This window comes from Aotus nancymaae, unplaced genomic scaffold (assembly GCF_030222135.1).
Source record: "Aotus nancymaae isolate 86718 unplaced genomic scaffold, 86718_ANA_hifiasm-v0.15.2.pri h1tg000033l, whole genome shotgun sequence".
NCBI lineage: Eukaryota > Metazoa > Chordata > Mammalia > Primates > Aotidae > Aotus > Aotus nancymaae.
Window position 1 is genome coordinate 20,731,583 of NW_026988447.1, and position 27,364 is coordinate 20,758,946.

The window sequence follows — 27,364 nt, forward strand, 5'->3', positions numbered from 1 at the left end:
AGCCCCATTATTAACTGATATCTTCAAAGATAACCATTTGGAGGGAAGTGTCTTCCTTTGCATGTTAAGTATGTCTGGGCAGTTGGAAACGTGGGTCTGAAGCACAGTGGAGAAGTCAGGTTTAGAAATACGCATTTGCCTGAAATATGCATATAGGAGTTAGGTCATGCCATAGTGTATGAAACTGCCTATAATAAGAATTCAATGACAGAGAGAAGAGACTGTGGACAGTGTTCTGGAAGAGCCAGCTTTAGATGGACAGAGACCTCAATGTAAGTGAGAGATCCAGGAAAAAATGAGAGGTACAGAGGAAGTGAGAGAATAGAGATTGGCTGACAGTGCTAGACACTGGAAAGAGAAGCATTTGGAGAAAGAAAAGGTGGTCCCAACCTGTGTGTGGAAGACCTGGGTGAGAGCAGAGGAGAAAGGAGCATGGAGTAGAGCCAGTAGCCTGTGAATGGATAAGCACACCAAGAATTTTTACAGCTCAAAATGCAAAGGTACCGCCTGCAGTGCATATTTACAGTTTTCCAAATTTATATAACCTCTTTGAGATTACTGTTTCATTAACTAGATTAGGCTTGAAATTTCTTTTGGTTGCCTTTCAAGACCAAATTTACCCCACAAATATTAGACATGCTCTTAGGAAGATAGGTAAATGAATGTACTCCAGGTTTCAAAGCACTGCACACAAGTCATAGTACCTGTCACAGTTCATCCCATGTATGAATTTAAACACTTATTTATCCAAATTGACAGTGCAACTCTTCAAGCACGGGAACCCTTTTCTTCAGCAACTAGCAAATTTTAGGACATTTGCCAGGCTCCCAAAGTTACTAAAATAATCAAGGGTCAGGAGTTTATAGTCAGACTCCAAACATCATATGCATCTCACAGTTTACCTGGATACTTAGCATATGCATACTTCATATGCACAGTATATGTGTCTCCCTTCTCAAATTTTCAACCTTCCCTCCTTCAAAAATATATTAATGCTTACTATATGCCAAATGCTCTGCTAGAAATTATATGTTTTCCTGAACATTTTGTCAGAATGTTTAACACTTGTATATGTGACTTTAGTGACACCTGAGCTCTCACTACCAAGGGAAGCATGCAAGAGTAAGCTAGCGTTTACCTTTTATAAACTTTTGAAAGTTTCTTTTTTTGAAAAAAAAAAAAAAAAAAACAGCTTTAGTAAGGCATAGTTTATATGTTATGCAATTATGACTTTAACAACTGTAGACTTCAAAAGTCTACAATTTAAAAGAGTCCTCACTTTAGAAGTTTAAAGTCTATAATTCAGTAATTTTTGGTATACTCACAGGGTTGAGCAACCATGTCCACTCTCTAATTTCAATCACCCTCAAAGGAAACCTTGTACCGATTATTAGTCATTTCTCAATCTTTCCCTTTCCTCAGCCTCTAGCCACCACTAGCTTGCTTTCCATCTCATGATTTGCCTATTCTGGGCATGTCATGTAAACAGGCTCATACAATGTGTAATCTTTTGTTGTCTGGCTTCTTTCACTTGGCAGATTTTCAAGTTTCATTCATGTTGCAACATGTATCACTACTTCATTCTTTTTTAAGAGTGAATAATATTTCATTGTAGGTATACATGTTTTGTTTACCCATTCATCAGTTGATATACATTTCAGTTGTTTTCATGCCTTGGCTATTATGAATAATGCTGCTATGAACTTTTCTGTATATGACTGTATGGACATGGTTTTGCTTCAACTTGGGTATATATTTTGGAGTAAAATTTCTAGGTCGTATAGTAACTTTATGTTAAAGTTTTTGAGGAACTGCCAAGTTGTTTTCCAAAGAAGATGTACCATTTCCATTAGCAGTGCATGAGGATTTAAAAGTTTCAGTTTTAACTCAATGTATGCTCCAACAAAAACAAGCCATACATTTATTAATTTGGTATTTACACATTAAATCTCATTATCCTGATAACTATCTTGCATTTTCTACAGCACAAGACACAAGACACAAGATACTTTCTCTTTACTGTGACATTGAGATGATACTCCATTGACTTCCTATTTCATTCATTCTAGCCAAGGAGAGATGACAGAAGCAATTAAATACTTGGAAAAAGTTGTGAAAATTGCAAGAAACAATTTTCAAAGCCTAGATTTTGTGAGAGCAAGTACAATGCTTGGGGACATCTACAATGAAAAAGTGAGTCTATGTGTTTCCTGTTTATAGAGAAATTTGCAGTTTTAAAAGTCTCATGTCATCCTTGTCTTCCACAATGTATTATTCAGAATGGCCAGGGATTGCAGGATGTAGTTAATGCCCATGGCAAGGACTGGGGGGAGAAATGCCTCCTCCTCCTCCTCCTCCTCTTCTTCCAATACCTTAGGGCCATATGGGGACAGTACTTACGAGGTGCTAACCCTGATTCATACATTCACATTCAGTGAGGATTCTAAGTGACATTGGATTTGAGGAGCAATTAAAATATTTAATTCAAAGGAAATTGATTGTAACTGTTGGCTATTATCTGCTTCCACTGACATTCATCTCTCTCACTCCAAATTCTTTATTAATCCAGCTGTGGCATCCCTGCTAGGTTCCTTAGAAAAAGAAGCGACAATTCTAAAAATAATTCTGCAGACAATTTAGAGTGGAATTTTAGCAACAGATTGATTACCTGAGAAAACAGAAAGAAGAAAAAAAAAGCCCAAAATAAAATTATCCAATTCAAGAAGCTATTATTAGTATCATATACTGGTCATAATGGACTTTGGTCATATTTTTTTCCTGATTTTTATTGCATATTCTCCTTTAGAAATGATGTGAAAGAGCCTTATTTCTCTAATTATAATTGCTGTTTCAATCATGAATAAGATTTATCATTTTTTAGGGTAATTATGTTTATACATTTTCTGTTAATACACTTTCTGTATGTGTATTATACACTTTCTGTTAATCGCTTTGATAGGCTGAATATGTAGTGAATAAAATCACTAATTCCAAAATCTCACTGCTCGAGTTAAAAACCCAGCTCTTTCACTTATAAGATCTGTGACCTGGGGCTAGTTACTTAAATTTCTAGGTGCCTCAATTTTCTCACCTCATAAAGTTGTTGTGAGTATTAAATTAATATATGAAAAGCACTTAGAATAGTGCTTTACAGCAGGAGAAGTATTATCTTTATAAACTTTTGTTGTTCTGCACCCTGAGTGGCATCAGACAATTCCCCTTTGCCAGACCCTCAGATGATTCTGGGTGGCAATGGTATTCAAACTCATTCTCCTAACCACTTCAGTATTCTGTTGTTCACCATAAAATTAACTTTATTTCAGAAGGATTTAGCATTTTTTTTAAGGAAATCAAATTTGAAATTAATTTGAATGAGTGAAACTAATATTTTAATCCCTGATGTGGGGAAAGTGTTTTCAGACAAAGTCTCTCATTTTCTTTCTCTCTTTCATCCCCTCTCTTGCTCCTCTGGGCTCATTTGCCTCCTGTCTCCTATTACTTGATATCTGAAAAGCCCCCTTTTCTTCTCACCCTCCTTCTCCCCACCTCCCTTGCTCACCTTGCTCCCTTCTCTCCTGCACCCTTTCTTCTCCTTTGCTCTCTGACCCCCAGGTCGTCCTCTGCCTCTCTCCCATCTCCAACACTTTGTTTCCCCTCTTTTTTTGAGCCCTCCCCTGTCTGTTGCCCTAGTGCTCAGGTTTTGCCTGTCATGTGCTTCCTCTACTACCCTCTGGCTCCACACCCATTTCTTTGCCTTTATTGACTCCTCTCTCTTTGATTTTGTATTTGCTTTTGTTTGCTTTTTAGGATACAGTGGTGAAAAAAAGACAAGACCTAAACCCTTGTGAGGCTCACAGTCTAAATGAGGGAGCTTCTCCTGTAACATAGGAGAAAAGACATAGTCTATGAATATATGCAGTACGATACAGTGTATGAATCAACTTGTATATTTAAAGGCACATATATTTGAAGATAGTGCAAATACCCATAATCCTCCAAATTTTCCATTACAAAAGGGATAAACTGATAAAATTTAACTTCTGGCAGTTGACACGGCTTTTGGATATTAATTTCTTCTATCTTACCTTCAGATATTAAACTCTTCTCCAAGAATCAAACATCAGATAATAAAATACACACTGGTGAGATATAAACTTTTGGTGAAAACATTAAGAAAATGCAAGCATAAAAATATTGCCCCTCAAAAAAGTTTGTTTTCCTTATGCTTTCTGTTATTAGGAAAATATAGGTTAGCAATGTTCATGTTATACAGAAGGTCTGGGTTTGGGTATTGTTTGGAGGTAGGGTAAAAGGTTGTTGGCATAATCTCTGCTCACTGCAACTTCTACTTTCCGAGTTGAGACGATTCTCCTGCCTCAGCCTCCCGAGTAGCTGGGACGACAGGCACGTTCCACCATACCCAGCTAATTTTTTTGTATTTTTAGTAGAGACTGGGTTTCACCATGTTGGCCAGGATGGTCTCAATCTCTTGACCCATGATCCTCCCACCTCAGCCTCCCAAAGTGCTGGGATTACAGGTGTGAGCCACCACACCTGCCCTGAAGAACTTTCCTTCTAAAAGCTCAGATCTCTCCCTTCAATTCCAAACTCACACCCAACCACCTACTTAACATCTTCACTTAGATTGCTTCAACTATAATGTACTAAAAACTGAACTCATCGTTCTTTTCTCTAAATTTTATTCTTCTAACAACTTAAATCTCAACCACATTAGAATATTATTTAGTCATTTTCCAGACAATCTTCTCTTTTTAATCTACAAGCTCCTCTTATCTTCCTCATCCAGGCACGTGGCTTTTAAATACTATCCATATGCTAATGACTTCCAGATTTGTACCTCCAATCCTGATCTCTCCTGAGACTCCAAACTTGTAAAGGCAATTGCTTCCTTAGCACCTCCACCTGGATTTCTAACAACACATGTCTCAAATGGAACCTGCTCCTCTCTAGTCTTCCCCATCTTAGTAAATTATCCATCCACCCAGTCACTTAAGCCAAAAATCTGGAAATCCTTCAATTCTTTCAAGTCTTCTCTCCCCCAGCTCCCTATTCAATCTAAAAGCAAACTCTAACCTTTAAGCTACCAAAATATATCTCAAATCCACCCACTTCCCTCTATCTCTACAACTGTCACATCAGTTTATGATACTATATTGTCTCACCTAGACACTGCAGAATCTTCCTGTATGCACTCTTTTCCCTCCCACCCCTGCATAGGTCAGTTTCTACACAGATGCCAAAGTAATTCTTTTAAAATGTAAATCAAATCATGCGATTTCTCTGCTTAAGACACTTCCATGATTTCTCATTCTTCTGAGAACATAAATATAAATCCTTACCCTGTCCTAAAATATGAGCTACCTCCCGCCCCTATCTCTGACCTCATTGCTTTCTACTTTTTATCCACTTCACTGTAGCTGAATTGACCTTCGAGTTCTTTAAGGATGTCAAGCTAGTTCCTGCCTTACAACATTTGCCTTGGCTGGAATGCTCTACATGAAATGTTCTGAACTTCACATTGCTGGCTTCTTGTCACTCAGATCTCTGTTCAATGCCACATCTTCAGAGGGGCCTTCCCTTAGCAACCAAAGAGTGGCCATCAGGTCATCCCCCACCCCCTCTTTTTTTAAATAGAGGCAGGGTTTTGCCATGTGGCCCAGACTGGTCTTGAACTCCTAGACTCAAAGGATCCTCCTGCCTCAGCCTCCTAAAGTGCTGGAATTACAGGCATGAGCTGCCCCACCTGGGTCATTCTTTAAAATTACTGTATTTGAATTATCCATGTAGCATTTATCTCATAGTTTTCTTGATCATGTTATTTTCTTATTATTGTTGTTTAATTTGTGCAAAATGTAAGCTTAATGAGAGCAGACACTATATCTGCCTTGTTTATTATTCTAGTGTCTAGAAAAAAACCTGGCACAGAATTGGTGATCAAAAATATGTCAGTTCCAATTTTTGAATAAATACATTTGAAGCCAGTTTCATACCACTTAAGACTAGTATTCTCTCACTTGTGAAAGTTTAGATTTCTATTTCATTTTTTAGTTTATTTTTATTTTTATTCTTTTTGAGACAGTGTTTCGCTCTTGTCGCCCAGACTGGAGTGCAGTAATGCAATCTCAGCTCACTGCAACCTCTGCCTCCCCGGTTCAAGCAATTCTCCTTCCTCAGCCTCCCGAGTAGCTGGGATTACAGGTGCCTGCCACCATGCCCAGCTAAGTTTTGTATTTTTAGTAAAGACAGGGTTTCACCATGTTGGCCAGGATGATCTTGAACTCCTGACCTCAAGTGATCCTCCTTCCTTGGCTCCCAAAGTGCTGGATTACAGGTGTGAGCCACCATGCCCTTCCTCTATTTCATTTTTGTGTAATATTTTAAGATTCTGAAAACTTGTCCTGAATCTTTAAAAGCAAACTCAATATTTTCGGGCTTCATATTACTCATGAAATGTAATTGTATTCTTAACAATTTTCAAGAAAAAAATTCTATTATAAGACTAAAATTGTAATAATTGGAAAAATATTGGCATTACCTTTTCTGTAATTATTATAATAGTTATAATTAGAATGAACACATCTTAAAAATATCCTGTATCCTAGTTAGTTACCTTTTACTATGTAATCATGGAAAATGGACCATTCATCCTACCCTCTGGGTCTTTTGATGGCCTGTTAATTGAAAATATATAATTAGTGTAAAGTGGTCAAATGAGAATGTTTTAGAGGAAATAACTAGGTTTATAAGATTTTTCATTCCTTAATAAAATCATAGAATAATGACATAGCTAAAATAATGCTGTTTTTAACACTAAAATTATAGAGAGAATGGGTAGGAAATGATTTGTCCTTACTACTGAGAAAATGCTCATTTATTTGGAGCTTGCTCATTGAACAGAGTGACATTTTAGACACTAAAAATCAGATAATTCATGAAAATTCTATGTTATAATGTCATAATTCAAGCCTTATTTCAAGGTCTATGATGTCATCAAGATCTTGTTCTGGAATTGTCTGCTAAATGCTTATCAGGGATATTAGTAACATTAAATGAAGTTGTTCTCTTCTCATAGGATTAATTTAGGAAGTGTATATTCTCAAACTCATATTTAAGATTGCCAAGACTAATTACTAGAATCTTCTGAATTGTATAATAGAATAGGGATTATCTGATAACAGAAATAATCAGTAGAAAGTTGTACTTAATCTTCGGAGAATAGATTTAAACAGTAAGCTCTTTAAGAATTAAACATCCAAAAATGCAATATACATTAGCGAAATCTCATTCTAAAATGGTATGTATAGAAATGCTTGCAGCTAAAAGAATTAATGTTGTATTTCTTTAGTAGTATTTTAAACTAGAGAAATTAGAAAAACTGGTAGGTTTATATCTATTTAATGGCAGTTGTGTGTGTATCTAAAGATGGAATACTAAGTACAGTTTGAGGGAAGAATAATTCACTAATTATAAAGCTCCTATTTTAAGGGCAAAAAGGCACTTAAATAAGATCTAATCAAAATTTTAGGCATATCAATACTTCCACTTAATAGTAAACTCAAAAACTTGAGTGGAAACTCCATTTACTGCTACCTCTCCATGGCTTGGCATTTGGCCTAGCTCAGAGTGGTTGCCAAATGAAAGAATGAATGAATGAATGAGTTAATTTTAGCTTAATAACATATAAAAATAACTTTGGAAATTCATATATATGTCCACTTATTTGTGGTCTCTAATATTTCTAATTAAGACTTTTACCTAAAACAATAAGTAATTGAAATCTCAGAAATAGAATAACAATTAGATATTTATACTTTTGTTTCTAAAAAATGGTAATGTTTGGCCTACTCTTACATATTCATATAGTTTGCCCTATGTCTTTGACATCTACCAGGACAATCTATAATTTTAATGACTTTTATTTTCATCATCTTCAATATTTGTATTGTTTCTCAATTATGGTTTACTTCATTGGCATACAAGTATCTTTGATACAGCTTTATGTTTTCCTAATTAACTTTTTTCTTGCATAAATTTTATGTTTTATTCTTTGAAGAAAGAAAGAATAGTTCACCTCAACAAACAAAAGTTATTTTTGATATGGAGGGACTCTGTTTAAATTAACAAAGTTGGTTGGAATGAATCATTTGAATAAATGGTTCACCTAAACTGTCCTTGGGGGAATATAACATAGTGTTACATGTGCTGTTCCTATATGTAACAAAATTATCACATAAGTCCTATTTCTCCCCCTCCTCACCTGGCCAGCAATTTCTTTATTCAATCAGTTTGACTAATGTTGGAGCTTCATTATACAAAGGTGTGCTGGGCTGAGGATGTGTTTTACCTGTACTGCTGTAATGTATAAAGCTGTTTCTGTGCTCTTTTTATGTCCATTTCCTTCATAAAATACTAGAAACTGACTTGAAAACTCATACAATAAAACATTCCCTCTTATAAGGGTTTCTGTTCAAAAGAGTGCACATGCATGTCTTTATTTGTGTGTTTGGTGGGGTGAGGAGGAGAGAGAAAAGTGGAGGGCAGGAGATGGTGGAACCCAAAGGGTTATAAGTCAGTGAAGAAAGGAAATTTTGTATCCTAGAGACTTTACAAATATAGATCAGTCCTAGATAATATCCTCCCCTAAGAAAGAGATTTTCATGAGAATTTTTAGAAGATTTGGGGGTGGCAGAAGATACTCTTTTCTCTGAGGCTCAATGTCATTCATTAACTGTAAAATAAGAATAATATTTTTCTCATAGTGTGAAAGTTAATGACATAATATTATGTCAGAATTTAGAATTACAGAATTTGACATTGGCCCGGATGCTTCATAAGAGCTAGGTAAACAGTATTTATTTGTGGGCTATAGCTTTTAATAGAGGTGACAATGACAAACAAAAAAACAACAACAATAAAACCTGATTCTTTGAAGCTCAAACTGTTGCAAATGACTTATTGAAGAGATATTTACATGATGATTTGATTGGTGCTAGTGACATCAAGATCACATTTTTCAGAAATCTTGAATACTTCAACATTCTCGGTTAAGAAGAATGGCATGTGCACATGGGAAAATAAGAGCCATAAAAGAATTAGAGGATAGATACATTTATTTTCACCTGCCATTAACTAAATGAGTTGGCTGAAATGACCTTTTGCTGTGACCGAAAACAAAACACAGTAATCCCAACACTTTGGGAGGTCAAAGTGAGCGGATTACTTGAGGTCAGGAGTTCAAGACCAGTCTGGACAACATGGTGAAACCCCACTGCTACCAAAAATATAAAAAATTAATCCCAGCTACCTGGGAGCCTGAGGCAGGAGAATCGCTTGAACCTGGGAGGCGGGGGTTGCAGTGAACTGAGATCATGCCACTGCACTCCAGTCTTGGTGACAGAGTGAGACTCTACCTCCAAAAAAAAACAAACATATTTTTAAAATATTTAATTAGCTAAATCCAACTTTATGAATAGTAAAATTCCATCCAAATCAATGTGAATTGGTTCACTCATTTCCAAACTTCTTTTTACTACCATGTATTGGATTGAAACAAATGAAACTGCCAATATTTGACAACTTTTTATTGATAAGAACTTAAATCTTTTTTTTTTTTTAATTAAACTTGAAGTTCTGGGATACATGTGCAAAACGTGCAGGTTTGTTACATAGGTATACACCTGCCATGGTGGTTTGCTGCATCCATCAACCTGTCATCTACATTAGGTATTTTTCCTAATGCTATCCCTCCCCGAGTCCCCAACTCCCCTACAGGCCTGGTGTGTGATGTTCCCCTCCCTGTGTCCATGTGTTCTCATTGTTCAGCTCCCACTCATGAGTGAGAACATGTGGTGTTTGGTTTTCTGTTCCTGTGTTAGTTTGCTGAGAATGATGGTTTCCAGATTCATCCACGTGCATAGTATTCCATGGTGTATATATGCCACATTTTCTTTATCCAGTCTATCATTGATGGGCATTTGAGTTGGTTCCAAGACTTTGATATTGTGAGTAGTGCTGCAATAAACATATGTATGCATGTGTCATTATAGTAGAATGATTCATAATCCTTTGGGTATATATCCAGTAATGGGATTGCTGGGTCAAATAGTATTTCTGGTTTTGGATTCTTGAGGAATCTCCACACTGTCTTCCACAATGGTTGAACTAATTTACACTCCCATCAACAGTGCAAAAGCATTTCTATTTCTCCACATCCTCTCGAGCATCTGTTGTTTCCAGACTTTAATGATCATCATTTTAACTGGAGTGAGATGGTATCTCATTGTGGTTTTAATTTGCATTTCTCTAATGACCAGTGATGATGAACTTTTTTCATATGATTATTAGTAACGAAAATGTCTTCTTTTGAGAAGTGTCTGTTCATATCCTTTGGTCACTTTTTGATGGTTTTTTTTTTTCTTGTAAATTTGTTTAAATTCCTTGTAGATTCTGGATATTAGCCTTTTCTCAGATGGATGGATTGCAAAAATTTTCTCCCATTCTGTAGGTTGTCTGTTCACTCTGATGATAGTTCCTTTGTGCAGAAGCTCTTTAATTTAATTAGATCCCATTTGTCAATTTTGGCTTTTGTTGCCATAGCTTTTGGTGTTTTGGTCATGAAGTCTTTGCCCATGCCTATGTCCTGAATGGTATTGCCTAGGTTTCTTCTAGGGTTTTTATGGTTTTAGGTCTTATGTTTAAGTATTTAATCCATCTTGAGTTTATTTTTGTGTAAGGTGTAAGGAAGGGGTCCAGTTTTGGTTTTCTGCCTATGGCTAGCCAGTTTTCTCAACACCACTTATTAAAAAGGGAATCGTTTTCCCATTGCTTGTTTCTGTCAGGTTTGTCAAAGATCAGATTGCTGTAGTTGTATTGCGTTCTTTCTGAGGCCTCTGTTCTGTTCCATTGGTCTATACCTCTGTTTTGGTACCAGTACCATGCTGTTTTGGTTACTGTGGCCTTGTAGTATAGTTTGAAGTCAGGTAGTGTGATGCCTCCAGCTTTGTTCTTTTTGCTTAGGATTCTCTTGGCTATGTGGATTCTTTTCTGGTTATATATGAAATTTAAAGTTGTTTTTTCTAATTCTGTGAAGAAAGTCAATGGCAGCTTGATGGGGATAGCATTTAATCTATAAATTACTTTGGGCAGTATGGTCATTTTCATGATATTGATTTTTCCTATCCATGAGCATGGATTGTTTTTTCATTTGTTTGTGTCCTCTCCTATTTCCTTGAGCAGTGGTGTGTAGTTCTCCTTGAAAAGGCTTTTCACATCCCTCGTAAGTTGTATTCCTAGTGATTTTATTCTGTTTGTAGCAATTGTGAATGGGAGTTCACTCATTAATTGGCTCTCTGTTTGTCTATTATTGGCATATAGGAATGCTTGTGATTTTTGCACACTGATTTTGTATCATGAGACATTGCTGTAGTTGCTTATCAGCTTAAGCAGATTTGGGGTTGAGACAATGGAGTTTTCTAAATATAAAATCATGTTATCTGCAAACAGAGACAATGTGACTTCCTCTCTTCCTATTTGAATACCCATCATTTCTTTCTCTTGCCTGATTGCTTTAGTCAGAACTTCAAAAATCATGTTGAATAGGAGTGGTGAGAGAGGACATCCTTGTCTTGTGCTAGTTTTCAAAGGGAATGCTTCCAGCTTTTGCCCATTCAGTATGATATTGGCTGTGGGTTTGTCAGAAATAGCTCTTATTATTCTGAGATACATTCCATCAATACCTAGTGTATTGAGAGTTTTTAGCATGAAGGGGTGTTGAATTTCATCGAAAGCCTTTTCAGCATGTTGAGATAATCATGTGGTTTTTGTCATTGTGTGATGGATTACATTTACTGATTTGCATATGTTGAACCAGCCTTGTATCCCAGAAATGAAGCCAACTTGATCATGGTAAATAAGCTTTTTGTTGTGCTGCTATATTCAGTTTGCCAGTATTTTATTGAGGATTTTCTCATCAATGTTCATCAGGGATATTGGCCTGAAATTTTCCTTTTTTGATGTGTCTCTTCCCTGTTTTGGTATCAGGATGATGCTGGCCTCATAAAATGAGTTAGGGAGGAGTTCCTTTTTTTCTATTATCTGGAAAAGTTTCAGAAGATATAATACTAGCTTCTCTTTGTACCTCTGGTAGAATTTGGCTGTTAATCTGTCTGGTCCTAGGCTTTTTTGGTTGGTAGACTATTAATTACTGCCTCAATTTCAGAAGTTGTTATTAGTCTATTCAGGGATTTAGCTTCTTCCTGGTTTAGTCTTGGGAGGGTATATTTGTTCAGGAATTTATCCATTTCTTCTAGATTTTTAAAATTTATTTGCATAGAGGTGTTTATAATATTCTCTGATGGTAGTTTGTATTTCTGTGGGATCAGTGATGATATCCCCTTTATCATTTCTTGTTGTGTCTATTTGATTCTTTTCTCTTTTCTTCTTTATCAGTCTGCCTAGCAGTCTATTTTTTTAATCTTTTCTAAAAACCAGCTCCTGGATTCACTGATTTTTTTGAAGAGTATTTTTGTGTTTTTATTTCCTTCAGTTCTGCTCTGGTCTTAGTTATTTCTTGTCTTCTGCTAGCTTTTGAATTTGTTTGATTTTACTTCTCTAGTTCTTTTAATTGTGATGTTACAGTGTCAATTTTAGATCTTTCCTGCTTTCTCCTGTGGAATGTAGTGCTATAAATTTCCCTCTAAACACTGTTTTAGCTGTGTCCCAGAGATTCTGGCACATTGTGTCTTTGTTTTCATTGGTTTCAAAGAACTTCTTTATTTCTGCCTTAATTTCGTTATTTACCCAGTAGTAATTCAGGAGCAGATTGTTCAGTTTCCATGTAGTTTTGTCATTTTGACTGAGTTTCTTAATCCTGAGTTCTAATTTAATTTCACTGTGGTCTGAGAGACTGTTTGTTATGATTTCTGTTCTTTTGCATTTGTCGAGAAGTGTTCTACTTCCAATTATGTGGTCAATTTTAGAGTAAGTGTGATGTGGTGCTGAGAAGAATGTATATTCTGTTGATTTGATGTGGAGAGTTATGTAGATGACTATTAGGTCTGCTTGGTCCAGAGCTGAGTTCAAGTTCTTAATATTCTTGTTAATTTTCTGTCTTGTTGATCTGTCTAATATTTACAGTGGAGTGTTAAAGTCTCCCATTATTATTGTGTGGGAGTCTATGTCTCTTTGTAGGTCTCTAAGAACTGGCTTTCTGATTCTCGGTGCTCCTGTATTAGGTGTGTATATATTTAGGGTCGTTAGCTCTTCTTGTTGCATTGATCTTTTTACCATTATGTAATGCCCTTTTTTGTCTCTTTTTTTTGTTGTTGGTTTAAAGTCTGCTTTGTCAGAGACTAGGATTGCAACTCCTTCCTTTTTTTTCTTTGCTTTCCATTTGCTTGTTAAATATTTCTCCATCCTTTTATTTTGAGCCTGTGTGTGTCTTTGCATGTGAGATACATCTCCTGAATACAGTACACCAATGAGTCTTGACTCTTTATCCAATTTGCCAGTCTATGTTTTTTAATTGGGGTATTTAGCTCATTTACATTTAAGGTTAATATTGTTATGTGTGAATTTGATCTTGCCATTATGATACTAGATGGTTATTTTCCTCATTAGTTGATGCAGTTTCTTCATAGTGTTGATGGTCTTTACAATTTGGTATGTTTTTGCAGTGCCTGGTACCGCTTTTTCCTTTCCATATTTAGTGCTTTCTTTAGGAGCTCTTGTAAGGCAGGCCTGGTGGTGACAAAATCTCTCAGCATTGCTTGTCTGTAAAGGATTTTATTTCTCCTTTGCTTATGTAGCTTAGTTGGCTGGATATGAAATTCTGAGTTGAAAATTCTTTTCCTTAAGAATGTTGAATATTGGCCCCACTCTCTTCTGTCTTGTAGGGTTTTTGCAGAGAGAGCTGCTGTTGGGCTTCCCATTGTGGGTAACCTGACCTTTCTCTCTGGCTGCCCTTAACATTTTTTCCTTCATTTCGACCTTGGTGAATCTAACGATTATGTATCTTGGGTTGCTCTTCTCGAGGAGTATCTTTGTGGTGTTCTCTGTATTTCCTGAGTTTGAATGTTGACCTGCCTTGCTAGGTTGGGGAAGTTCTCATGCATAATATCCTGAGGGATGTTTTCCAACTTGGTCCCATTCTCTCAGTCACTTTCAGGTACACTGATCAAATGTAGGTTTGATCTTTTCACATAGTGCCATATTTCTTGGAGGCTTTGTTCATTCCATTTCATTCTTTTTTCTCTGATCTTGTCTTCATACTTTATTTCATTAAGTTGATCTCCAATCTCTGATATCCTTTCTTTCACTTGATCAATTTGGCTGTTGATACTTGTGTATGCTTCACGAAGTTCTCATGCTGTGTTTTTCAGCTCCACCATGTCATTTATGTTCCTCTCTAAACTGGTTAATTAGCAATTTGTCTAACCATTTTTCAAGGTTTTTAGCTTCTTGCATTGGATTAGAACATGCTTCTTTAGCTATGAGGAGTTTGTTATTACCTACCTTCTGAAGCCTTCTTCTGTCAGTTCATCAAACTGATTCTCTGTCCAATTTTATTCCCTTGCTGGCAAGGAGTTGTGATCCTTTGGAGGAGAAGAGGCATTCTGGTTTTAGAAATTTTCAGCCTTTTTGCACTGTTTTTTCCCCATCTTTGAGGATTTATCTACCTTTGGTCTTTGATGTTGGTGACCTTTGGATGGAGTTTTTGTGTGGACATCTTTTTTGTTGATACTGATGCTATTCCTTTCTGTTTGTTAGTTTTCCTTCTAACATTCAGGCCCCTCTGCTGCAGGTCTGCTGGAGTTTGCTGGAGGTCCACTCCAGACCCTGTTTGCCTGAGTATCACCAGCGGAGGCTGCAGAACAACAAGATTGCTGTCTGTTCCTTCCTCTAGAAGCTAGAGGGGCCCCCACCAGTTGTCACCCAGAGCTCTCCTGTATGAGGTGTCTCTCAACCCCTGCTGGGAGGTGTCTCCAAGTCAGGAGGCACATAGGTCAGGGACTCACTTGAGGAGACAGTCTGTCCCTTAGCAGAGCCCAAGCGCTGTGCTGGGAGATCCCCTGCTGTCTTCAGAGCTAGGAGGCAGGGACGTTTAAGTCTGATGAAGCCACGCCCAAAGCAACCCTTTCCCCCAGGTTCTCTGTCAGAGGGAGATGGGAGTTTTATCTATAACCCCCTGACGGGGCTGTTGCCTTTCTTGCAGAGATGCCCTGCCCAGAGCAGAGGAATCTAGAGAGTCAGTCTGGCTACAGTGGCTTTGAAGAGCTGAGGTGGGCTCTGCTGGGTTTGAACTTCCTGGCTGCTTTTTTTACACTGTGAGGGGAAAACGGCTTACTCAAGCCTCAGTAATGGCAGACGCCCCTCCCCCAACCAAGCTCAAGTGTCCCAGGTCGACTTCAGACTGCTGTGCTGGCAACAAGAATTTCAAGCCAGTAAATCTTTGCTTGCTGGGCTCTGTTGGGGTGGGATCCACTGAGCTAGACCGCTTGGCTCCCTGGCTTCAGCCCCCTTTCCAGGGCAGTGAATGATTCTGTCTCACTGGTGTTCCAGGTGCCACTGGGGTATGAAGAAAACCTGCTGCACCTAGCTCAGTGTCTGCTCAAACAGCTGCCCTGTTTTGTGCTTGACACCCAGGCCCCTGGTGTTGTTGGCACTGGAGGGAATCTCTTGGTTTGCAGGTTGCAAAGACCATGGGAAAAGTGTAATATCTGGGCTGGAATGCACCCTTCCTCATGGCACAGTCCCTCATGGCTTCCCTTGGCTAGGGGAGGGAGTTCCCCAAGCCCTTGCACTTCCCAGGTGAGGCAACACCCCACCCTACTTCAGCTCATCCTCCATGGGCTGCACCCACTGTCTAACTAGTCCCAATGGGATGAGCTGGGTGCCTCAGTTGGAAATGCAGAAATCACTGGCCTTCTGTGTTGATCTCGCTGGGAGCTGCAGACCAGAGCTGTTCCTACTCAGCCATCTTGACAGCCACCACAGAACTTAAATCCGATATAGCTTAGTCTAATAGATACAACTTTCCTACTAAATTTATTTCAAGATATTGAATGGTGAGTAATCATAGGTCTTTAAAAGAACCTTATCCTAACAGCCTGCTTGCCATCCATTTCTTCTTGAATATAAACTGTAACTGTGGAAAGGTCAGTGTGGGACATGCAAGGATAAGGTTAGAAAATATGTGAAATGGTGACATTAAAAAGTAATAAAGAAAATTATTTCTCTTTCCTTTTTAGGGACACTACAAGAAAGCTTCTGAATGCTTCCAGCAAGCTTTCGACACAACGTTAGAGCTAATAAGCATGCCTTTGATGGACGAGACAAAAGTCCACTATGGAATAGCAAAAGCTCACCAGATGATGCTTACAGTGAACAACTACATAGAGTCTGCAGATCTTACCAGCCTCAATTACCTGCTCTCATGGAAGGAGCGCAGAGATGACATAGAACCTGATCCAGTTACTGGTAAGGCATTGGTTTTTAGAACACTTTAATTTTCGTATCATTCTTAATGGTTAAGTCACTTTTGTTGGAAAGGTTTACTGAAATGTTGGTGATTTTAATTTGATTGGTAATTTTCATTTTATGAATCCATTACTACAAGAAGGTTGGATATACTTTTGTGCTAAATTATACCTTTGATGTTTAAGAGAAGCATAAAATAGTGGTAATAATGTGGTGTACCTGATAAACCATCATTCTCATGCTGTTTTCTCTTTTTTCATCAGTTATCTTAGTCAACACTACGTACTGATGAGGCACAAGGAACGTGAAATAAGCTCATGGTTTTTTAGTATACTCAGTGTTATACCTTACTGAAAAGAGTAACTGTTGATGAGCGCCAATTTATCTTGTGCTCATACTTCACTGATGATAATTTTCCAATTTTTTTTATCAGTTTGAGTTTGAATATTAATTTAGAAAATACTTGGTAGTAATCTTTCTCAATTCTACTTTTTTTTTCCTACATGCTTCTTTATGTGAAGAATTCTATTTAAAATAGTGCATTAAAAACAAACAACTAGAAGGGATTCAGGGGTCAGTATTATGTGTCAACTAGGCTTGGCTCTGGTCCCCAGTTAATAACTTTAGAATGGGATATCTTAAAAACCAAAAAAATGCTCATCATCACTGGTCATTAGAGAAATGCAAATCAAAACTACATTGAGATACCATCTCACACCAGTTAGAAAAGCGATCATTAAAAAATCTGGAGAAAACAGATGCTGGAGAGGATGTGGAGAAACAGGAACACTTTTACACTGTTGGTGGGAGTGTAAATTAGTTCAACCACTGTGGAAAACAGTGTGGCAATTCCTCAAGGACCTAGAAATAGAAATTCCATTTGACCCAGCAATCCCATTACTGGGCATATATCCAAAGGATTATAAATCGTTCTACTATAAGGACACATGCACACGAATGTTCATTGCAGCACAGTTTACAATAGCAAAGACCTGGAACCAACCCAAATGCCCATCAATGATAGACTGGACAGGAAAAATGTGGCACATATACACCATGGAATATTATGCAGCCATTAAAAACGAGGAGTTCACGTCCTTTGTAGGGACATGGATGAACCTGGAAACCATCATTCTCAGCAAACTGACACAAGAACACAAAATCAAACACCACATGTTCTCACTCATAGGCGGGTGTTGAACAAGGAGAACACATGGACACAGGGAGGGGAGCACTATACACGGGAGTCTGTTGGGGGGAGGGGGGGGACAGCGGGGGGGTGGGGAGTTGGGCAGGGATAGCATGGGGAGAAATGCCAGATATAGGTGAAGGGGAGGAAGGCAGCAAATCACACTGCCACGTATGCACCTATGCAACAACCTTGCATGTTTTTCACATGTACCCCAAAACCTAAAATGCAATTAAAAAAAAAAAAAACCAAAACAAAATAAAATAAAAACAATACTGCCTATGACAGACTTTAGGCTTTATTTTATTTGTTTGAAAATCAAACTTTTTAAAGTAAAATATTTTAAATATTCTTGACCTAACTCAAATGGAATCATAAGGCAAAGCTGTTGTAATGTAAAGAAGTGTCTTCTATTTGATTTGAGCTCTTTGTGTTCCCTTTTGGTCATTTAGATGAAACAACAATCTATTTTGGTATTTATTTCCTCCATAGAATAAATCGTAAAAACTAGCAAATTAAACACAAATGAGTTTTGTTAACTTTTTTAGGTCAGTAGAATATTACTTAACTACTCACTGTCCTCTAGTTACAAAATAAGGAAAGATCTTCTTCCAAATACATCCATAGTAAGAGAAAACAAGATGATATCTTTAAAAAATGGCAGCTTGTTGAATGTCAGTGTATTAAAACACCCTCAAGGTCCTGTTGTGCTACTTCAGCATGCTGTCTTGTCATCACGTGTTTGAGAGTTCTGTAGTTTTGAGTTATGTATCCTTCAGATTCTCATATTTTCTGCCCAGAATGGGCAGAAGAAACATAAAACATAGGAAACATGACCCATATTAGATGACTTATTCTGACAAAGGTTTAGTAGAAGGTAAGTGAACCTACTCACATTTTCAGATTTATTTTGGATAAACTTCAGCCATCACAATGGTAATTATGAAAAAAAAAATTCTGAAAAAAGTATCTTCTGATCAGATCTGTGTCTATCGAGGCAATCCTGAATTTTGCTTTTAAAAAAGTTTCTTTTGCTTTTCTTTACTCTGTCAAATTATTTATTTTTCTATACTTTGTATGTTTTATTTCCCTGTTTTTATGCAGTCATATTTTTTTCCAACAGGACTTAGGAGCAGAACAAAAGTATATCAAAATATTATTCAGACATTAAAAACTCAGCTATTTGTATGGTAGAGGGGGGCAGATTAAGTTGTTCAGAATGCTATAAAATAAAACACTCCCTTGCTGATTTATTTCACCTAGATTAGAAATATATGAATGGATGAGCCACAACATTATAAAACTGAAAAATAATAACCTTTGGGATCCAAGTATAAGTGAGAAATTAATTCTCATACTACCGGCATGTTTAACATTTTTAGGGGTAGCCATTCTATTCGGAAATATAACCTGTATGATATTATCAAACACATTTGTTTACATAGACATGTTTTTTTAGTTCAAAAGACACTAAATTCTGCTTTAAAGTGCTTCAAAAATACTTCTTGATCCCTAACTCTTAACACTATCTCTGCTCTGCTCAAAAATCTTCCTTGGCTTCCCACTGCCTACTCATTAAATACAAGCTTCTCAACCTTTTCTGACCACCTCCCTCCCCTGCCCTCTGCCGCTCCCCCGACCCCTGACATACCACATACCTTATTATCACTGACTTTCAGCTCTAGCCCCAACCAGGAAAATCTTGCTCATTTTGCTAGGTCATTCTCAAATGCTGAAACCTTCCATGATGCCCTCCCACTTGAATGTGGTCTCTTCTCTGTCCCCCATTGAATGTCATTCATTTCTCTCCACCCACTTTGCATTTGGCATATTCTGTATCCTACCACAGTCATTTCTGTAATCGCCTTAACTGCCTGATTAAGGGTAAAAGTCTCTTGAAAACAGGTCCTGGCTCTTGGTATTCCCTACAAAAGAAGACACGATATTTGACATCTACTAGATACCAAGTAAATATTTGTTGAATTAAATAGAATTCAAAATGAGTATGTATGCCCTAATCATAAGCTAGTTTACATTAACTACTTTTTAAAACTAAATTCATAGTTTCCCCATCTTCTTGAAAATCCTGTGATCCAACACTGCATTTTGATTACCATCCAATTATCACATGAATGAAGGATGACACTCACTCAACCTGATGTCAACAAAATGCAAAAATACAAAAATATTATTTGGAAATCTGAGCAGCTTTTAAGTTTTCAACTTTTGCCTTTCTTCTAAGAAGAGGCATCTTTAATCTTGCCATTGAAGGGTCCCATGTATACAGAAAAAAAGCAGATCAAAGATCTGAAAGATACATTTTAAAAGCTGTGCAGTTATCTTCACCTCTGAGACTTCCATCCTCCAAACAAATCATTAGCTCAGAGAGCAGGCAATATTCTTTTAAGCAGAGGAACATGACCCCCTAAGGGAATAGAACAGTGAGAGCACTCAGGTCCCTAGATGAAATAGAACAGTGACTCACCAGCAATCATCTCTCATCTTTATACCTTTCAGAGGGAACACAGCAAATACCAGCACCTTCATTCTATTATAACACTCTTAGTTATGGTTAAAATAATTGCTTATTCTTCCTTTCCAATATTAAAATAAGAATAGATTATCCTCCCAAATTTAGGGGTCTGGAAGAAATTCAAATTTATTGCAGTTCAATAAAATTGTTCATTCTAAAGCAACTGAAATTGGTTGGCTCCAAAAGGCTTAAGGGCCTATGAATTTCTGCTGATTTCTCCAAAATATGGTTTACTTTCCTTACTAGAGCTATAGAGCTATTATCTCTACAATCAAGAAGATTTTTTTTTAAATGAAAGGCTCATTCATCTGGCCTTTAGAGCTCTCAGACCCACATGTGGAACAGTAACACAGAAACAAAAGCTTTCCTTATTCAACTTAATAGCAGTGTTAACCTAGAAATGTAATTATAGCCATTTAAACACCAACCTTGTTAACCACGTCACTGATAATAATTATCAGAAACATGGTTTTAATGTACTTTCTTATTGTAGCCAAATGTAAATGTTATCAGAGAAATAAGATGCAAATCCTGACTACAGAAATATAGTAGATTAAAATGGTGACAGTCATTACTTAAAGACACTATTTTCTACAAAATGGCATGTAAAATTTCCTTGAGTGGCAATGATATCATCCTAGGCTTATAAATCATTTAATATTCTTAAAAGAAAATGATCAAAACCATGACTTTATCTCACAGTCTTGGTTTATGTTGGCTTCATGTTGAGCCCTGGGCTTAACGTTGAGTCACGTTTTTGTAACCTGCTCCTTACTTGTGTTTTTCATTCATGAACTCAACCCTTTAAAAACTAAAACATGAAAAAAATCACATTCACAAATGAGTCCTCAGCTTTCATTACAATCAGCTACTTCTGTTGGTTAATAACTTTAATAATGAGCAGGAAGTCATGGAATTAGCCAAAAAGTCAGCAAGCAAGTAAGTTTCATCCATCTTATCATCACAGAGCAATTCTCTGTCTCTATTAATGTTTTCAAAACCAAGACAAAGAAAAAGAAGAGTCTGGTGAAAAATATGACTGCATCAGAGCTCACCTGCTGGCAGCTTGGTGTCATTCAGAGAGGCTATTAGTCAAGGGTCCAGTGATCTGAGTTCCAACATCATATTGAGCACTAATTAGCTTTGTGACTTTCAGCAAAAGATTTCATTTCGTCTCCTTAGCCTGTTACCTGAGATTCAAAATAGATGTCGATAAGATTCCCCTGGAACTGACCATGATTTCTCAGTAAGAGCATCTTTCTAACTAAATACGATATTTTGTAGTCTTTAAGAGTACAATCTAGATGTTTATGAGAATTTTATTTGTTGTTTTTCTCCCTACAAACATTGGCTTCTGTGAGTTTCCACAAAAGAAAACTTAACTATTTTTATTATACATTAAACAACTGAGGAAGACCAAGTGTATTTGATCCTTCTGCTAGAATTTATGATAAAGAAGTTTCTAGCTATCTGATGTCTATGCAGTTTTACTTTTCCCTGGTTGGAACTGTTGAGGTTGCTAGTTGTAGTGAACTATTTTATCTGAAGACTTTTAATTTATCCTCCTTTATTCAACCCTATGTCTTACTTCTCCGTAGCATTTCGTCAACCCTGCCCTATCCCCCACTGTTCCTGGGGCTCCTGATTTCTGAATATGCCTGCATTTCTCCTCATGATTATCCCTCTTGTTACACTTTAGTTTGTGACTGCCTCTTCCCTCTTAAATCTGTTGCCACTCCTATAGCCTCTTTCCATCTTCTGAAAATGACTTAAAATCTTGAGCTTTTTTTGAGTTTTATAAAGTCATGAAATAATTGAATCATGTGGCACCAAGGAAATCACTTGGCGCACAGTTTTTATTTTCCAGTGTCCTCGGGTCCAGTGCAGTCATGTAGTAATAATCCAAAAGATGACATGGATCTATAATCTAGAATTCTAGTTCTCTAGAATTCTAGTCCAAGGTACTTTACATGTGTTGCCCTTTCTTATATATCACTTTAGAGTTAGTATAAGCCATGTCTAACATTTTTTTAAATTACATTTTAAATTAAAGTGTGGATAAAAATATTCATAATAAAAGAGTAAGACTCTACTTCTGGCCAAGAGAGAGTAAGAGGGACAAGATTTACCCTCCTTCAAAACACATAAGACAACTGTTGAAAGTGGACAACGGGCAGCACTGGGCAGTGATTCCCGAGGAAGGGTAAACAAAGGAGCTGAGCTTCATGATGGTCCTGGGGCACTGCCTGGAGAAAGTTCCCAGGCCTTAGCATAGGGAGGGGAGTCAAGGCAGAGCCCAGCAGACTTCTTGAGTTAAGAAGACTGAACTGAGCTCAAGGAGGCCAATGTTGCTAGAGTTCACAACAAAGAAAAGAAACATTGAAAAGAGCTGCACAGAGAGCTCCAGAGCCCTGCAGTCTTCAATGGAGTACTGATCAGTGTGTGCATGTGAAGAACTTGCTGATGGCCAAAGTACTGCCCAAAATGATCAGAAACCATAATTCCTTAAGCATAAACAGAGCTGGGAATCGTTTGCGTTCCTACCAGCCAGAATGGGGCATTGGGAGGATGGGAAAAAAATTAGCTCTAGATGTAAGGCTGCTTTGGTCCCACCTAACAAAGCTTAGAAGCAAATTTCAAAGGATTAAACGATTCTCAAATAACTTAACTGAATCCTAGAACAAAACTCAAGAATACTTACAGGAATAAAAAATATGTAGCACCCAAAAAAATAAAATTCCCTTGGTTTGGCATCCAATCATAATTACCTAGATGTTCCAAGAAGCAGGAAGATATGACTCAAATGGGGAGAGAATAAATAAATAGAAGCAGACCCAGCAATGACACAGATAATGGAATTAGCAGGCAAGGAACATAAAACAGCTATTAAAACCATCGTCCATGTGTTCAAGGAGGTAGTAGGAACTTGAAGAGTCATGGAAGAAATAAAATGTCAGAGATGAAAAATAAACTTAATGGGATTCACAGCAGATTACACAATGCAAAGGAAAAGGTTAGTGAATTTGAAGACATAGCAATAGAAATGAAACTATCCACAGTGAAATACAGAGAAAAAGTACTGAACAGAGCACATCAGAGAACTGTGGGTCAACTTCAAGAAGCCTAATATATGAATAAGCTGCAGGCTCCAAAGGAGAGGAAAAAGAAGAGAGAACAAAAATATATATTTTACAAAGTAATCAATGGCCAGTTGTTTTACAAATTTGATTTAGAAAACCAAAAACTGGAATTTAAGGAGCTTAATAAACCCTAAGCAAAAGAGACATAAAGAAAATAAACCCAGGCATACCATAGTCACAGTGCTTGAAATTAATGACAAAAAGAAACATCTTAAAGCAGCCAGGGTGAGGTGGGAGAGGAAGGACACTTTACATACAGAGATAGGACACAGAAAAGGACAGAAAGATCGTTGTAAAAATTACAGTTCAGAAGAAGGTATTTAAAGTACTGAAATAAAAAACAATCGTCAAACCTAGAATTGTATACTCAGTAGGAAATATCTTTCAAAAACATAGACAAGATAAAGCTTTTGCCAGGCATACAAAAGCTGAGAGAATTAATCACCAAACATCAGTACAAGAAATGTTAAAGTCCTACACACTGAAGGAAAATGAATCCAGTTTGAAATCTGCATCTGTGCAAAGAAATGAAGAACATGAAAATTAGAAATAAATCAGTAAAAATAAAATACTTTTTCATTCTTAATTTGCTTTAAAAATAATTGATCATTTAATGCAAACAAATAATAATGCATTGCAGGATTTATAACAAATGTGGAAGTAAATGTAAATTAAATGGAGAAATCTGATTTTGTAGAGGCACCTTCAGTTTCCACCAGGCAGACAACTGCCAGCCTGGGGACCACCGTAGCTCAATACTTGAACTGAATGTTGTCAGTGCTCATCAGTCTCTTCTTTGAGAACCCACTGTTTTAACACCTAAATCTCATTGCTTAGCTGTTGGGTTCCTTTTTAAAAGGGATTGTTTTTAATTTTGATCTTGTTTTTTTTTTTCCCTTAGAGTGCAAAAACTTTATCTGGCTTAGGATAGGTGATATATTTTGATCCTGGGTACTTTGGGGCCCCAAATCATCACAGCCTCCTGCACAGAGGAGGCTTTTAATATTGGCTTTGTGGGTTTTAATGGCTTTCTTTCTATTTGCTATGAGAAATTGTTTCAGGCTTACGGTATACATCTTTGCATCCAGATCTGGAATCCACCATTTCTACAAGGAGCCCCAACAAAAGAAATTTTTGAAAAAGCAAAAGCAACTTCTAAAAATCTAAAAATAAATAAATAAATAAAGCCAATGATCCTAAATATGTACCCTTGGTGATATAATCACACAGAAATTATGAATTCCAGTTGTCTTTAAAACAGAGAAATTTCACTGTACATCTCTAATGGACAATATCCTAAAAGATGCCTCCTGCCCAAAAAATCTAAAACTTTTTTCAATAGTCCTGTTATTGCTGTTGAGGTTGATATTATTATTTATGGGACTCTGATGTATGGTTTAGGAGACATTAAATGGATAATTACTTAATATATTAAGTCTTTTATTCATAGTGTCCCTATGGACTGAGATTCTCACATTGTGTAAGTTTCCCCATTTGAAAATTGGGGTGCAACAGAGGTGATTAGACTATAGAATCTCTGAATTCCTTTTTTGTTCTTTAAATCTGTGATTCTTAGGTTTCTGAGAAAATCCTTATGCTTTTAAGTTTTATTTTACTCTAATTGAATTTAAGATAATCCAAAAAAAAACCCCAAAAGAATTACTATGGGTTTTAAAGCATTATTCTCCTTAATATGATTTGCAATAAATTCCATACAAATAACTCCTTTACATTGTTTCTGCCATGATATTGCAAGTATATCAACATATGACAGTGGGGATGGAGGTGGGAAAAAATAAAGGTTTATGAAATGAATCATTACATAATCTCAAACAAAAGTATTTCAGAATTCCTTAGTTATACCCTAGAATAACACTTCTTTAAGAATTTCTGAAGCAACAAACTGAAATAGAGAATTCGGAGAAACCCTAAAGAGATAAGTCTGTACATTTGGAGAAGGCATATTTCAGTGATGGGAAGTCTTCTTTGACTATAGCCTCCAGTTGTTGGGCAGGCAGGAATTTGGGCTTTGAAGTAAGTCAATTGATCTCTTCATTTGAATCCCAGCTCCTCCACTCCATAGCTGATGGACCTGGGTAACTTTACCTCTGTTCCCTCATCTATAAAAGGAAGATGACAGTTCCTCCCTCACAAAGTTGCCTTGAGGATCCACTGACAGAATGCACCTATCAGCCGCCTGCCTAGTGGCCATTGCCCGACTTCTTACCTGCCAACGGAATCCTGATTGTTTTTCTCTCCTCAAGGTTCCATGTCCTTTAGGGGAAGTAAGGCCCTTCTCAATCCATAGCGGTTGAGTATTTACTATATAATCCAGTCCCTTTGATCTCATTATACTTGCCAAGTGACAGCTTCAGGAAGGATATGTGACACAATCCTAATTAACCGTGTAAGAGAAGAAAATCTTCTGATGAATTCCTGAGAAGATTTTCTTCATCCCTAAAAGAGAGTACAAGATAAGGAATTCCCCTTTTCCTGATTTTAAAAGTTGATGTGTGAATATGTGATGCCTGGAGCTGCCGTGGCCAACTTGCAGCCCAGCTGTCAAAGTGCTGAGGATGGCAACGAGAAAGCACAGAAGGAATCAGATGCGTAACGAGTTCCCTGCAAGCGAAAGTAACCAACCCTGGAATTACCACCACTACTTTTTATCAATGTGACATAAATGTCCCTATTTCTTTTTTATTTTATTAAATTGACAAAACAAATTATTTATATTTATAATGTACAACATAATGTTTTGAAACGTGTTCATTGTGGAATGTCTCAATTAAGCTTATAATTTTTTTTTTTTTGAGGAAGAACACAAACTGTACTATCTTATGGATTTTCTAAAAACAATACATCGGTCAGGTGCAGTGGCTCACACCTGTAATCCCAGAACTTTGGGAGGCTGAGGTGGGTGAATCACCTGAGGTCAGGAATTCGAGACCAGCCTGGCCAACATGGTGAAAACCCATCTCTGCTGAAAATACAAAAATGAGGTGGGCATGGTGGCGGACGCCTGTAATCCCAGCTACTTGGGAGGCTGAGGCATGAGAATTGCTTGAACCCGGGAGGTGGAGGTTGCAGTGAGCTGAGATGGGCATGGTGGTGGGCACCTGTAATTCCAGCTACTGGGTAGACTGAGGCATTAGAATTGCTTGAACTCAGGAGGCCGAGGCTGCAGTGAGCTGAGATCATGCCATTGCACTCCAGCCTCGGTGATTAGAGTGAAACTCCATGAAGAAAGAAAGAGAGGAAAAGAGAAAGAGGAAGGAAGGAAGGAAGGAAAGGAGGGAGGCAGGGAGGGAGGGAGGGAGGGAGAGAGGGAGGGAGGGAGGGAGACCACAATACATTGTTATTAACTATAAACACTATGTTGTCCAGTAGCTCTATTGAACTTATTCCTCCTATCTGACTGATACTTTGTATCCTTTGGCCAACATCTCCTCCTCCCTTCCCCAAATTTTTCTATTTCTTAAGCCATTGTTAACTGCTTTTTTAAAAAAACTTGTATCTGGTAAAACCCCATCTCTATTAAAAAAAAAAAAAAAAAAAAAGAAAGAAAGAAAAAACTTGTATCTAACAAAAAGTAGTGCCAACACATTATCTATCACTGAGAAACAACTGTGCTCATTACTGTGGTCCCAGCTGCTGGCACCATTCCTGGCACATAATAGTGCTCAAGGAAAACTGAAACTGTGCAACTATTTCTTGAACAATAGTTGTTTAAAATAGAATTTTAGTAAATATTTTTTAAGCATTAGGCAAAATCTCAAAATCTGATATGCTCTCTGAATTTAAAAAATGCCTCATGTTCTAAATGTACTTATTCCTCCTCCCCACTTAACTCCTTTCCTAATGAGAACACCCATTCCTTCAGAGTATCAAAGTTATGAATGTAGTTAGGAAGAAATCAAATCGAACTGATTCCTCACCAAATTATGCCTGAAAGTGCTTTAACCTATTCAGACCAATTAGGGTGTTTTTAAATGTTGGAAGATT

At 37.2% G+C, this 27,364-nt stretch overlaps 1 protein-coding gene across 1 annotated transcript in view; it reads left to right on the forward strand.

Annotated features, from left to right (window-relative positions):
* TTC29 (tetratricopeptide repeat domain 29) overlaps nucleotides 1-27,364 on the forward strand; it is a 235,395-nt gene that overhangs the window by 125,958 nt on the left and 82,073 nt on the right. Inside the window, 2 exon segments of the mRNA XM_021666727.2 lie at nucleotides 2,070-2,193; nucleotides 16,269-16,497. Of these exon segments, the coding sequence (XP_021522402.2) occupies nucleotides 2,070-2,193; nucleotides 16,269-16,497 (353 nt within the window).